Genomic DNA, 13,597 nt, shown 5'->3' with positions numbered 1-13,597 from the left:
TAAACAGACAACAGCATGGAAAATGATGTACCAGTTAAAAAAACAGGAGATAAAACCAATGAGCAATCAAAGATAAACAAACAACAGCATGGCAAAAAAATAACCCAGACAAAATGACATAACAAGTGTCCTCAAAACAATACACAGAAATCTAAAGATTGAGTAACATAAACTATACCAAAACTGAGAATTTGTAATTATTACATGTCCATATATCAAATATATGTTACAAAAATTTGGAAGCTTGCTGAAAAAAATCAGAAAAAAGATGAGTAAAATATATAAGAAAATAAAAAGTATGATTTTTAATGATAAAATATCCACAAATTTAAAAAAAGGTTAAACTCTTTATATAAATAAAATAATGTAAATGCTTAAAATGTCCTTATGTATTAGAAAAAAATGTGTGTCTTGTATATTGTAGGAGAGTAAAGACCCGGTGAAACTAAATCTACTTACTTGCCAGGTTAAGGTAGGTATTGATGTCATGTGGCCAACTGGTTTAAAAAAAATGCTTATAAAAAATGATAGGAAATTTTTTTATTTTTTAAGCAGTAAGTAGAAAAAGACACTGTCAAAATCCATGTAATGATACAAAACAAGATATATTTTGGTAACTTGTGTTGGGGGTTCAGCTTATTTATGTGTACCAGTCAAGAACATGTTTAGTGATAGGTTTAAGACCGGGATTTTATACTTACTTCAATTATAAATCATATAATTTTTATTGAAAATTTATATCAAAATCAAATCAAATTAAATACTTCATCAAATCAAATTAGATACTTTATCGTCACTTTAATCATAGAAGATTTGTGACATAATAAACATAAAACATGTATGTAACAAGGATGAAAAACTAAAAAAAGAAACCCAAACATAAGAATGTATAACAGCAAAACGATCTTTTTATATAAAATATAAATAAATTAAGAGTCTGCCGTACTCAGTTCTAAGGCCTACTTCTTAAAGAACATGAAGCCTTTTACTTCTCTTTACTTTGTTAGGCAAAAAGATATTTAATTTTGTCATTTTCATGACATGGATTATAATCTTGTATGTTTTAAAAGACTTTTCCAAATAAATTGCCTCTAAGTTTTGATTTTTTTTTACAATATAAGATTAAATGAGTTTCATCCTCCACAGTATACATTGTATTACAGGATGAACATAGTCTTTTTTCTTAAGGTCATGACTTTTTAAAAGTGTAAAAGATTTGTATTTGTTTCAGAATTTAAAGTCTTACTAAGTATATTAAAACCCTTATCTTTAATTTGCATCTCTAGCAGATATCTCCCTAGCTCTGTTCTCTCTGCTAAGTTTGATGAAGATTTTCTTGTTCCCAGGATATACTTTATTACAAAAAGACAAATGTAGTTTTTGAAAGCATGATTTATCTGAGAAAATAAGAAGGTCTATATTTTGAACCGTGTTTTCCAAAGGAAAAATCTGGTATTTAAAATGGTGAAGTTTGGCAGGCATTCGCATAGAGTGTCAAGTCAAACAAGCCTGAAAGCACCATACATTAGAATACATCAATTGTATTCATACTAGCTGCCCTTTTAGGTTCAGCAATAGTTACCTACAAAATATAGAAAACCAGTTTGCTTTAGAATTGACAGCTCATTTCCTGTTCTTTGATATCTTGGCTCATTGTTGTGCTCTATATTTTGAAACATATGGATTCATTTAAATGATTACTGAATTGTAGGTAGCTATTGTTTTTTAATGCCCCCGGTGCGGCAGAGGGGGCATTAAATGTTACCCTAGTCTGTCTGTCCGTACCTATGTCTCAAAATTAGTTTCCATTCCCTTACTTTAATTTGCCTCAACCAAATGTTCTGAAACTTTTACAGAATGCTCATTACCATAAAACACAGATCAAGTTCAAATTTGGGTGGTGTCACTTTTACAGTCCGTTTATATTGTAATGTGCAAGCAGGGGCATCATCTGTGTCCTCCATTTTTTTTTTACTATAGAGACAAAAAGGCTGCATGCTACTTTAACTGGCAGATTATTTAAAAAACCAGTGTACATTTTAATTGCAAACATCACTTTCCTTGCTTTAAGTTCTTCAGAAGTTTAAACTGAATATCATTAATTTAAACAAGTATTCCAAGAAATAAATATTCTCTAACATTATATTTTGCATAAGACACAACTTATTTATTACGTTGTTGAATTTACTCAACAACATTTTGACTACACCACTATAGGTACTTCTTTAAGCAAACATGAAAATTAAATATAACAATTTTCATATGATAATCTGGTGCAATACCCTACAGGGTAGCCATCATTATTTTAAATTAGCATAGCAACATTGTTGAATCATTGTTTTTAGTCTTATTAATATTTATAGTCAATTTCCACTTGCCACAATATTTTATACATTTTAATGTAATAAAAACTTAAATTTTCAATTTTAAGATGATTTAAATTTGAAAAAGACGTTAAGGTTTGTATATATGTATCATACTGCAGTTTTCAAAAAGATTTAGTTTTTTTTCTTTTTTTTCAGTTAGTTCATGATGATCCTGGTAAAAAGTGTTTTGATCTAGTCTCTCGTAAGTATTCCTTAATGTGTATTTATGTATTTAAGACAGTAAGTAGAAATAAGAAGATGTGGTATGAGTGCCAATGAGACAACTATCAATCCAAGTCACAATGTGTAAAAAGTAAACAATTATGCATAAAATAAACAAATTTAATGAATTACACAAGAGTTTTTATGTTATATCTAAATATGCTCCTTTTTGTCGAGCCTGTGACTTTTGTCACAAAAGCGAGACACAGTGATCCTACATTCCGTCTTCATCGTCGTCGGCGGCGTCCACAAATATTCACTCTGAGGTTAAAGTTTTTCAAATTTTAATAACTTTCTCAAACTACCCTGGATTTGTACCATACTTGGACAGAAGCTTGTTTATAATCATAAGATAGTATTCAAAAGTAAATTTTGTTAAAAAAAAAAATCCTGTTTTTCCTTATTTTACTTATAAATGGACTTAGTTTTTCTGCCAGTTAACATTACATTCACTCTGTGGTTAAAGTTTTCAAAATTTTAATAACTTTCTAAAACTATCCGGGATTTGTATCAAACTTGGACAGAAGCTTGTTTATGATCATAAGATAGTAATCAAAAGTAAATTTTGTAAAAAAAAAATTCCTGTTTTTCAGTATATTACTTATAAATGGACTTAGTTTTTCTTCCATTTAACATTACATACAGTCTGCAGTTAAAGTTTTTAAAACACTTATTAGATTCATAAACCATCCTGGATTCTTACCAAACGTGAACAGAAGCATCTTACATTCAAAAGATAGTATCTAGAGGAAAATTTTTAATAATTATTTCCCCATTTTTGTTGAGCCTGCGACTAACAGCAAAAGTAGGCGAGACACTGGGTTCCGCAGAACCCTTGCAAATTTTTCGTAAAAACGAAGGAACATTTTCCAACCATATTTTCTTTGTTTAGAGCAAAGAAAAAACACAGAATATTTTTTTGGCAGCTATTTACATAATCTCACCAATTATAAATTGTTTCTTGGGTTGCACATACTTTTCTAATCCAAAATTTTCTTTAAAGTTGATGTATGAAAAGGAAAATCATATTTCATATTAGGGCTGTTCCATTAAAACATTCATGGTACCCAGGAAAGGTACTTTAAAAATGGGGTAACCACCTATAGAGGCAAATTGAAATTTCACTTGCATTTCCACTATGCAAAAACATAGATGACATCCACCCATCGCTGGGTCCCATGTATTTCTTTATGAAACAGCCCCTAGCAGAAATTAGGTCCTTTTCAATCTATGTTTAGGCTTTTGAAAATAAAGAGTAAACAGTTTTTACAATCAAATTTAGAACTGTTCCATTGAAAAAAACATGGAATCCAGGGAAAAATTTTTAAAAATGGGGTAACCACCTATACAGGCAATCTTATCTATGGGTGCATGTTTTTGTACAGTGAAAGTGTAAGAGAAATTAAAAAATTCTCTTACACTTTCACTGTACAAAAACATGCACCCATAGATAAGATTTTGAAGTGCCTTCCCTAGGTCCCATGTAGGATTTTATAAAACCACTATTACATGAGTGAGGTATGTAGTTAAATTCAAGAAACTGCAACCAAGAAATATACAGTGCTCCAACTACTGATATCCAGAAGGTACTGCATTGTCTTGACATGTAAGAAAATTTACACAGATAAAGTGTAAAAATTAATATGTTTTGAAACAAAATGCTATAAAGACATGCAAGTAGAATGTATTTTTTTGTCATTATAGAAAACAGAACTTATCATTTCCAAGCTGAGGATGAGGATAGTATGAAAGAGTAAGTGTTAACTGCCAGAGTTTGAGGAGGTTCGCTACTCACGTTTCAAAATAACAAGCTTTTCATAACACTAGTATAAATTGATAGGGGATTATTAAAGGAACCAATAGAGCAACAAAAAAATGTAGGTCAATGTGCTTGTTTTCGAGATATTAGCCATTGAAATTTTGGCGGGAAAATGTTCTCTCTTGATTTTTCATAGCCTTTCAAAGATTTTATAAGACTTTTACTTAAGGCTTATAATTATACATGTAAAAGATTTATCAAAAGAAAAATGGGGGTCAATGGGCAAAATTTTTTAAGGCATTCACATGGATAAAACCAGAGGATTCTGAAAATCTGACAAAAATTCCAAAACATGACAAGCGAACATCCTTAAACTTAAAAATAAGAATAACTGTTATAAATTTTGTGGATTTACCTTCATCAGGAAACACTCATACCTAAACTTTTCAAAGCCAATATAAATAAGATGTGGTATGAGTGCCAATGAGACAACTCTCCATCCAAGTCACAATGTATAAAAAGTTAACAATTATAGGTCAAAGTACGGCCTTCAACACGGAGCCTTTGCTCACACCAAACAGCAAGCTATAAAGGGCTCCAAAATGACTTCACATGCAACCGCTTCCATAACACCAGCTCAGTTACTGTAATGATGACAGACTTAAATTGGATGGAGAGTCACTAATAAACGTGAAAGCTCTCTCACAGGCAAACAACCCATAATTGCAAAATATAAGGACATACACCACAAGCTCTGGGACACATTCTACAGCATCCACACAGTAGGAGCAAAAAACACTGCAGTAAATAGAAATAAGAAGATGTGGTATGAGTGTCAATGAGACAACTCTCCATCCAAGTCACTAATAAACATGTGAAACTCTCTCACAGGCAAACAACCCATAATTGCAAAATGATATATAAAATTGTAGAAATGTTAAGAGCTATATAATTAATAGAGACAAAAAGGAATAGCCAAATTCATAAATGGCCAACTTAAATTTCATTGGCCCTTTTCACAAAAACTGATCATAACTAAGTTATACTGAAATGTTCCTGACTTATGAGTAATTTTGCTCACTAAGATATTTTTTGAAATGAGGCAATGAATTGAAAAAAGATTTCCTAACTATGCCTTTTGTTTTCATGAAGGATAGAATTCTGTGAAATAGTCATTTCATTACTGCTCCAGACAATTTTTAGTAGAAAAGGTGAAACTTCTTGCCTGGATTTTATATTTAGAATGTTGATGTATTGATTGTTGCATGCTAATATGAATCTCCAGTGGCAAATATTTCATGCATATCCTTGACACTTAATACAATACGTAGGTTCCTCCAGATAAGGCAACCGAGATGAATGATGGAAAATTTGGACTACCAGGGTTCTCACTATGAACTTTTGAAGGAGAGTCTTTGGCAATGATGAGTCCAACAGCGAGAAGAAGAAATTGTATTGCCATACATGTATAATTTATTATTTCAGTCGCTATCACAAAATAGAGCACGGAAATGACATCAAATTTAGATTATTCTTAAATTTTGCTATAAAATGATGATGTGAGTGCTCAATTCATACAAAATTTTACAACCTTCATGCATCTTTGGACGAATGATGAGTCCAGACAGATTTTCACGAGTTCAGGACTCATGGACTTGCCCTAGTGAGAACCCTGACAACCACTGGAAAATAAGGGTATATTGGATATGGGCTAGAAATTTTCCTTGCATCATTGCAATAGGCCGCCTAAGGACCTTAGAATTTGTAAACATGCCAGGTAGAAACAAGAGATAATCCACATACATAGGTAGTTTTCTTTTGTATCATATTGACTCTTTCTATTTGTACAGGTGGATATCTGTTTTAAATAATGCCAAAGAACAAGTATTAATGAAAGCTTTTCACGACAACACAAATTCTCCCTGTATAAACCAAAATGTTAAAGAACTGACAGGGAGTATTCTACAAATTGTTAAAAGGTTGCCTGGCAACAACGTCTGCTGTGACTGCAATGCAAAAGGTAAGAAACACATAAAATTCCTTTTGTTAAGTGTACCAAATGCTTTCCAATATAAATACAAGTTAAGTCAAAGGTCAAGATCCAAATTGAATAATGAAAGGTCAGTCACTATATGAATAAAAAATACATAAAAAAATGAAGAAAAATTACTGGTACTCTACACTACAACTAGTCATGGATAGCTCTGAGAATTGACAGATTTTTGTAGTTGCTGGAGCCAAGGGAAGTCAGAGTGCAGCCCATTTAGACTTAAAGTAGATAATTCAAACCTCATTTGATTCCTTATGAATTTTTTCCCACAATAATATATCTTTTATTTATAAAATTTTATATATGGGCTGCCATTTGAGGACCCACAGCCCTTGCAAATTTTTAAAAAGGTTGTCAAATGTCAAAGCTTCAACAACAGATTGCAGTTTAACCAACATCCATTTCCTTAATGAAAATAAAAACAAAGAGGTCAATAAAGAGAACAAATGTGCTAGGTAGCCTAGATCAGTATTAGTATTGACACTGCATAAGTTGGTGATTGCACTGAAATATAAAAAAAAATTGAAATTAACTGTTTATATTGTGTTTACTATAAATATTTGGTACATTCATAAAAATTTGAAATAATGTAATCTATTTAACTGCTAACAATGAAATTACTCAGTACTGTAAAACTAGGTTGAAATAAAGATAAAAGAGGGTCTTGACGGGGGGGTTCTTAAAATCTGTATTCTTGAATTTTTTGGGCCCTTTTTTTTTTTATCTATTCTTTAGTTTTTTGGCCATATTTATTTTCTTTTTATATTTTAGCACAATATTATTCTCTATTCTTTATTTATTTGACCTATTTTTTGCTATTCTATATATTTTTTTTGTCCTTTATTCTGTATTTTTTGTCCTTTATTGTTTTAACTATTCTGTAAACCCCTTCCCAGACCCTCTTTAAAGTGTAATTTGAAAGTTATTTTCCTATTTGATATACTTTTATAATATGTTATACTACTGAGAATTGTTGAAAATATTTTTTAATAAATAATGGCTGTCAATGAATTTAGGTGTATTAATCTGTTTATTTTAATACATTTCAGATCCCGAGTGGCTGTCAACAAATTTAGGTGTATTAATCTGTTTAGAATGCTGTGGTATCCACAGACAGTTAGGTGTACATATTTCTAGAACTCAGAGTATTGTTATAGATGAATTAGGAACCTCACAATTACTGGTATGTACTCTAATCATAATTTGTGAGGGGACAGACCCTTTGGATGGGGGGGACGGGGGTTATACGTGAGCCTACCTCCGGTCCCTTCTCTCCAAACCTTAATGAAAAATTAAGGCAAAGCAGTGTAAACTTTTTGTATAAAACTTTATATTTCAGAAGGTAGAAGACCTGAATGCTTCATGCCTTGCATGCAGATACCTTATGTGACGAAGATTTTGTCTGTCATAAGTCCATTTGTCCTTGACTTCATTTTCATGGTTCAGTGAGTGCTTGAAAAAAAATTAATAGTTTTTTTGTCGAGTGAATTTCTCTCTTATTATGAATAATAGGATAGTTATATTTGGTATATGGGTTCCTTGCAATGTCTACATGTCCATCAGACAGGGTTCACCTGACCTCGACCTCATTTCATTGATCAGTGTTCAAGGTTAAAGTTTAGTGATTAGGTCTGTTTCTCAGATACTATAAGCAGTAGGTCAACTATATGTGGTGTATGGAATGATTGTAAGGGGTACATGTTGGTCTGGCAGATTTCATCTGACCTTGACCTCATTTCCATGGTTCATTGTTCAATTGGTCTATGAGGTTTATCTGTCTTACTTCTTTGGACACCATATCATTGAGTTACCTTTTTGGGGTGCCCTAGGGCAAAATAGTCTCCTTGTGTTCTTATGTTATGAAATATACTAGATTCTCCAGCTGTTTTTTAAGACAATCCTCATTAGTCAAGTGATTAACCATTAAATGAAAAGGCAAGAAGTCTAATTTACCAAAATGTTGTGTTATTTTACTTTTTTTGTTTTAAAGATTCTTTCAAAATCAGCGGAAAATATGTTACCTCTTAAAAGTGTTTAAACAAATTTTGTCTGCTCTATGGTCGGGTTGTTGTCTCTTTGACACATTCCCCATTTCCATTCTCAATTTCCAGGGGTTCAAATTTTCTTTAAATAATGAAAGGTCCAGGACCATTTGAAATTTTAAGTGAAGGGTCCTCCATAAGAAATCAATGGTTGTGTATCAAGCATCAGTGTAAAGAATGGTAGGTCCTTGACTTTTGTAATTTAAAAATGAAAAGTCCTCTCCTAGAAAAGACAGGTCCCGGACCTCAGACCCACACTAATTTGAACCCCTGAATTTCATTATTTAGACATTTTCCAAAAATCTTTGAATATTATGTTAGAAAAACAAAAACACGAAATGTCAGTTCAGGTAAGTTGAAGCATGAAAAATTCAGCTATGTTATGTTACTTGTGAATAGAGGAAATATAAAACAAAAATGTTTAAACATGTATATTATTCTCTCTGATCTTTCATGTAAAGGCAAATCAGATTGTTTTTATCTAACAAATTTAGAAACTTGCATTTTTTTGGGGTCAATATTCTATAGTATGAATCTGAATTTTTACTACTTTATTTTTATTTGAATTTCAGCTGGCCAGAGTGGTAGGGAACCAAAACTTTAATGAAATAGTGGAAGCTAAAGTAGATTCTTCTATGAAACTGAAACCTTCTAGTCCTATGTATGTATAAAATATGAAAATAAGTGTATTTTTATAATGCATAATTAGATGTATCTTTTGCTATTATCTTGGAAGTGGGATATTTTGACTGCTAGGTGAAAAAAGAACACATAATGCCGTTGTTAAGGCTAAAGAAAATTGCTTGAAAATATGAGTTTTGGGGGAACAAAATACCTGTATTCCTCAGGGTTCATATGGCTAGCATTCGTTCTAAATATATCAACTTAAAGTAAGCGTACAATCAAGGCTTTTACAACCCAAAAAATTATAAAAAGAATCATTCAATTCTTATAATTAGATTTTTATGCTTCAATCATGAAATAATATGTTATATGAAGCTTTTCGTTTGCTTTCTTGTGATGTGTCATAGGAAGCACTTGCATTTAATGAGTTCCTCTATGTCTGGGTTGAATAATATGTTTCCAAACAGCAGCAAAATTGATATGCTAAAGAATAAAATTGTGTCCAAAAAATTACTGCAAATGGCAGTCATACAGTTAAAGTGAATAGATATTTATGATTTGGTGAATTTTACATATTTTTACTCCAGTTTGTTATTAGAACATGTACTGAAAAAGGATTTTCTAGAGATCTTAAGATCCACAGTAGACACACAAAACATGATGTTATCATGTAATGATATCATTTTATTCTACAGGGAAGAAAGACTCCATTATATTAAGGCTAAATATGAACAACATAAATATGTAATAATAACCAGCACAGACAAGGAAGACCTTAAACAGGACTTAAAGCAGGCAATAATACAGCAAGATATAGGAGCTTTAATTCAGGTCTATGCAGAGGGAGCTGATCTAATGACAGAACTGCCAGATGATGTAAGTATGGAGGGAGGGTCAAATAACTGCAATACTTGTCAGGTCTAGAGGGTATTTGAACTACTTTAATAATCAGGTCTGATCTATTGATAGAACTGTCAGGTGATGTCAGTATGGAGGAGAGTAATAGAACTGCTATGCTAATCAAGTCGAATCAAATGATAGAACTGCAAGAGGACTAGATAGACTGGTCAAGTTTTATGAAATGTAGTTTTATTTAAAATTTTTTCCAGTTTGCAGAATATAACTTTTAATCTATGTATTTTAATAAACCATTGCAGTTTTTGTCTCGCCTGCGACGAAAGATGCGGAAAGCCAGACATAGGGATTGCTTTTCCTGTAAAAGCGATGGCGGTGGCGTCAACAATTGTTAAGTTTTCTGCTTAAGTTAGTTTGATAGAAACTACTTATGTTAGATCATTGATATTTAATGTAAAGTTGCATAACCATCAGTACATATCATTGCGACGACTATTTGAGGCCCTGCCCCCTAGGTCATGGTCCAGCAACTTTGAATTAACTAGCAATTTTAAATGTTAAGTTTTCTGCTTAAGTTAGTTTGATAGATTAAGTTTTCTGCTTAAGTTAGTTTGATAGAAACTACTTGTGATAGATCATTGACATTTAATATGAAATTGCATTATTATTAGTACATATCAGTTTGACGACTATTTTGAGTCCCTGCCCCCCTAAGTCATGGTCCAGTGACTTTGAATTAACTAGCAGTTTTCAATGTTAAGTTTTCTGCTTAAGTTAATTTGATAGGATCTACTTCTGGTAGATCAATGATATTTAGTATGAAGTTGCATTACTATCAGTACATATCTGTTTGACGACTATTTTGAGGCCCTGCCCCCTAGGTCATGGTCCAGTGACTTTAAATTAATTAGCAATTTTCAATGTTAAGTTTTCTGCTTAAGTCAGTTTAATAAGAACTTCTTGTGAAAGATCAATCATATTTTGAATAAAGATGCATTACTATCAGTACATCTCAGTTTGTCAACCATTTCTAAGCCCTGCCCACAAAATCATGGTCCAGTGAATTTGAATTAATAAGCAATGTTGCTGTCCATCAGATTGTCTTTTTTTTTAATTTCATGCAGACAGGCAAGACATATCTCTGTGTCAACAGTTTATTTGTTCATATATTTCCTTTTGACAGGTTATAAATCATGGAAAGATAGTAAATTCGGTAAAATACAAATGAGGGAAAGGATTTTGTCTACTTGACTGATTCTAGTTGAGTAATAATATAGAGCAAAACCCTTGCCCAAAAGGATATTCACACAGGACGTATGTTTTGTGTTTTCTATTTATTTAAAAAAAAATTGTGTTAGCTGATACATATGCTCTATGTTTATTTGGCTAAAATGTTGCTGAAATTTGTCTTACTTCAAAGTATGAAGAGAATACTGACCTAACAACACTACTCTTATACAATCAAAAGGAAATTCATGTTTGATAAGTGCAAATAGAGGTGTCAAAGAATCTTGAATTATTAACAAAAGTACCCTTGGTCATAGATTGGGATCCTGGCTCACTGCTCAACAGTAGAGCCAGGCAGAATACAACGACATGGTTTTGTCAATTGGATGTTAGAATGATGCATCGTGGGATAGCGTCATTTCTTGACACATGGCGGGAAATATTTATATTGTCAGGAATTCATTGAAAATTATTTTTCATTTCATATGAAATGCAAATTTTGAAAAATTTAGCATATATAATTCAAATGTTATTGATTAACATAGTCAATCAACTGTTAATTAACGATCCTATCGATATATTCCTTGTTTATAAAACATGCACATGCGCAGTAATTCAATCCTGTTCAGCGCTGATATTTGGCCACGTGGATTGTATTATGCCTGGTCCTATCGACGAAGTATTAGATTGGGTCAGGATGCCAGGCTACATTGGTCATATCATGTCATTGGTCTTATTATCTAAGAGGAAATGGAAATTTCATTGAATTTTGTAAGTGGTCAATGGGAAAAGAAAAATGTGTTTTGGGAGAATTTATTAATGTAGTTCTATTATTTTTGAAATTCATAGCCATGATTTAACAAAACAAGAAATTTAATTATTACTATGTCTTTTCAGGAAAATTCAGGGACAGCACTTCACTTAGCAATAGAGAAAGAAGATGGGTACTCATTGCATATCGTAGACTTCATTGTACAGAATAGTCATTTGTAAGTTAATATCGTAGACTTCATTGCACAGAATAATCATTTGTAAGTTAATAACATAGACTTTATTGCACAGAATAGTTATTTGTAAGTTAATAACGTAGACTTTATTGCACAGAATAGTCATTTGTAAGTTAATAACGTAGACTTTATTGCACAGAATAGTCATTTGTAAGTTAATAACGTAGACTTTATTGCACAGAATAGTCATTTGTAAGTTAATGATGTAGACTTTATTGCACAGAATAGTCATTTGTAAGTTAATAACTGAGACTTCAATATACAGAATAGTCATTTGTAAGTTAATAACGTAGACTATATTGCACAGAATAGTCATTTGTAAGTTAATAACGTAGACTTTATTGCACAGAATAGTCATTTGTAAGTTAATAACGTAGACTTCAATGCACAGAATAGTCATATGTAAGTTAATAACATAGACTTCATTGCAATGAATAGTCATTTGTAAGTTAATAACGTAGTCTTCATTGCAATGAATAGTCATTTGTAAGTTAATAATGTAGACTTTATTGCACAGAATAGTCATTTGTAAGTTAATAACTGAGACTTCAATGCACAGAATAGTCATTTGTAAGTTAATAACGTAGACTTCAATGCACAGAATAGTCATATGTAAGTTAATAACGTAGACTTCATTGCAATGAATAGTCATTTGTAAGTTAATAACGTAGACTTTATTGCACAGAATAGTCATTTGTAAGTTAATAACTGAGACTTCAATGCACAGAATAGTCATTTGTAAGTTAATGATGTAGACTTTATTGCACAGAATAGTCATTTGTAAGTTAATAACGTAGACTTTATTGCACAGAATAGTCATTTGTAAGTTAATAACGTAGACTTCAATGCACAGAATAGTCATTTGTAAGTTAATAACGTAGACTTCATTGCAATGAATAGTCATTTGTAAGTTAATAACGTAGACTTTATTGCACAGAATAGTCATATGTAAGTTAATAACGTGGACTTCAATGCACAGAATAGTCATATGTAAGATAATAACGTAGACTTCATTGCAATGAATAGTCATTTGTAAGTTAATAACGTAGTCTTCATTGCAATGAATAGTCATTTGTAAGTTAATAACGTAGACTTCATTGTACAGAATAGTCATTTGTAAGTTAATAACGTAGACTTAATTTCACAGAATAATCATTTGTAAGTTAATAACGTAGACTTTATTGTACAGAATAGTCATTTGTAAGTTAATAACGTAGACTTTATTGCACAGAATAGTCATATGTAAGTTAATAACGTAGACTTCATGATACAGAATAGTCATTTGTAAGTTAATAACGTAGACTTAATTTCACAGAATAATCATTTGTAAGTTAATAACGTAGACTTCATTGCACAGAATAGTCATTCGGCTGTTGTCTGCTCTTTGGTCGGGTTGTTGTCTTTTTGACATATTCCCCATTTCCATTCTCAATTTTATTAATAAG

At 31.6% G+C, this 13,597-nt stretch overlaps 1 protein-coding gene across 3 annotated transcripts in view; it reads left to right on the top strand.

The window, feature by feature from the left end:
* The window catches only part of LOC127723674 (arf-GAP with SH3 domain, ANK repeat and PH domain-containing protein 2-like), a 65,653-nt gene that overhangs the window by 19,493 nt on the left and 32,563 nt on the right, over window positions 1-13,597 (top strand). For all 3 annotated transcript variants that reach the window (XM_052230412.1, XM_052230411.1, XM_052230410.1), the window contains exons 11-18: window positions 425-472; window positions 2,523-2,568; window positions 4,293-4,341; window positions 6,198-6,367; window positions 7,447-7,580; window positions 9,012-9,100; window positions 9,759-9,939; window positions 12,043-12,134. In XM_052230412.1, coding sequence (XP_052086372.1) covers window positions 425-472; window positions 2,523-2,568; window positions 4,293-4,341; window positions 6,198-6,367; window positions 7,447-7,580; window positions 9,012-9,100; window positions 9,759-9,939; window positions 12,043-12,134 — 809 coding nt within the window. The remainder of the gene's footprint in view (window positions 1-424; window positions 473-2,522; window positions 2,569-4,292; window positions 4,342-6,197; window positions 6,368-7,446; window positions 7,581-9,011; window positions 9,101-9,758; window positions 9,940-12,042; window positions 12,135-13,597) is intronic.

The sequence above is a fragment of the Mytilus californianus genome, unplaced genomic scaffold (genome assembly GCF_021869535.1).
Source record: "Mytilus californianus isolate M0D057914Y unplaced genomic scaffold, xbMytCali1.0.p SCAF_13, whole genome shotgun sequence".
In the NCBI taxonomy this organism is placed as follows: Eukaryota; Metazoa; Mollusca; class Bivalvia; order Mytilida; family Mytilidae; genus Mytilus; species Mytilus californianus.
Note: the sequence above shows the minus strand (reverse complement) of the source record. Positions and strands in the feature narration are given on the sequence as shown.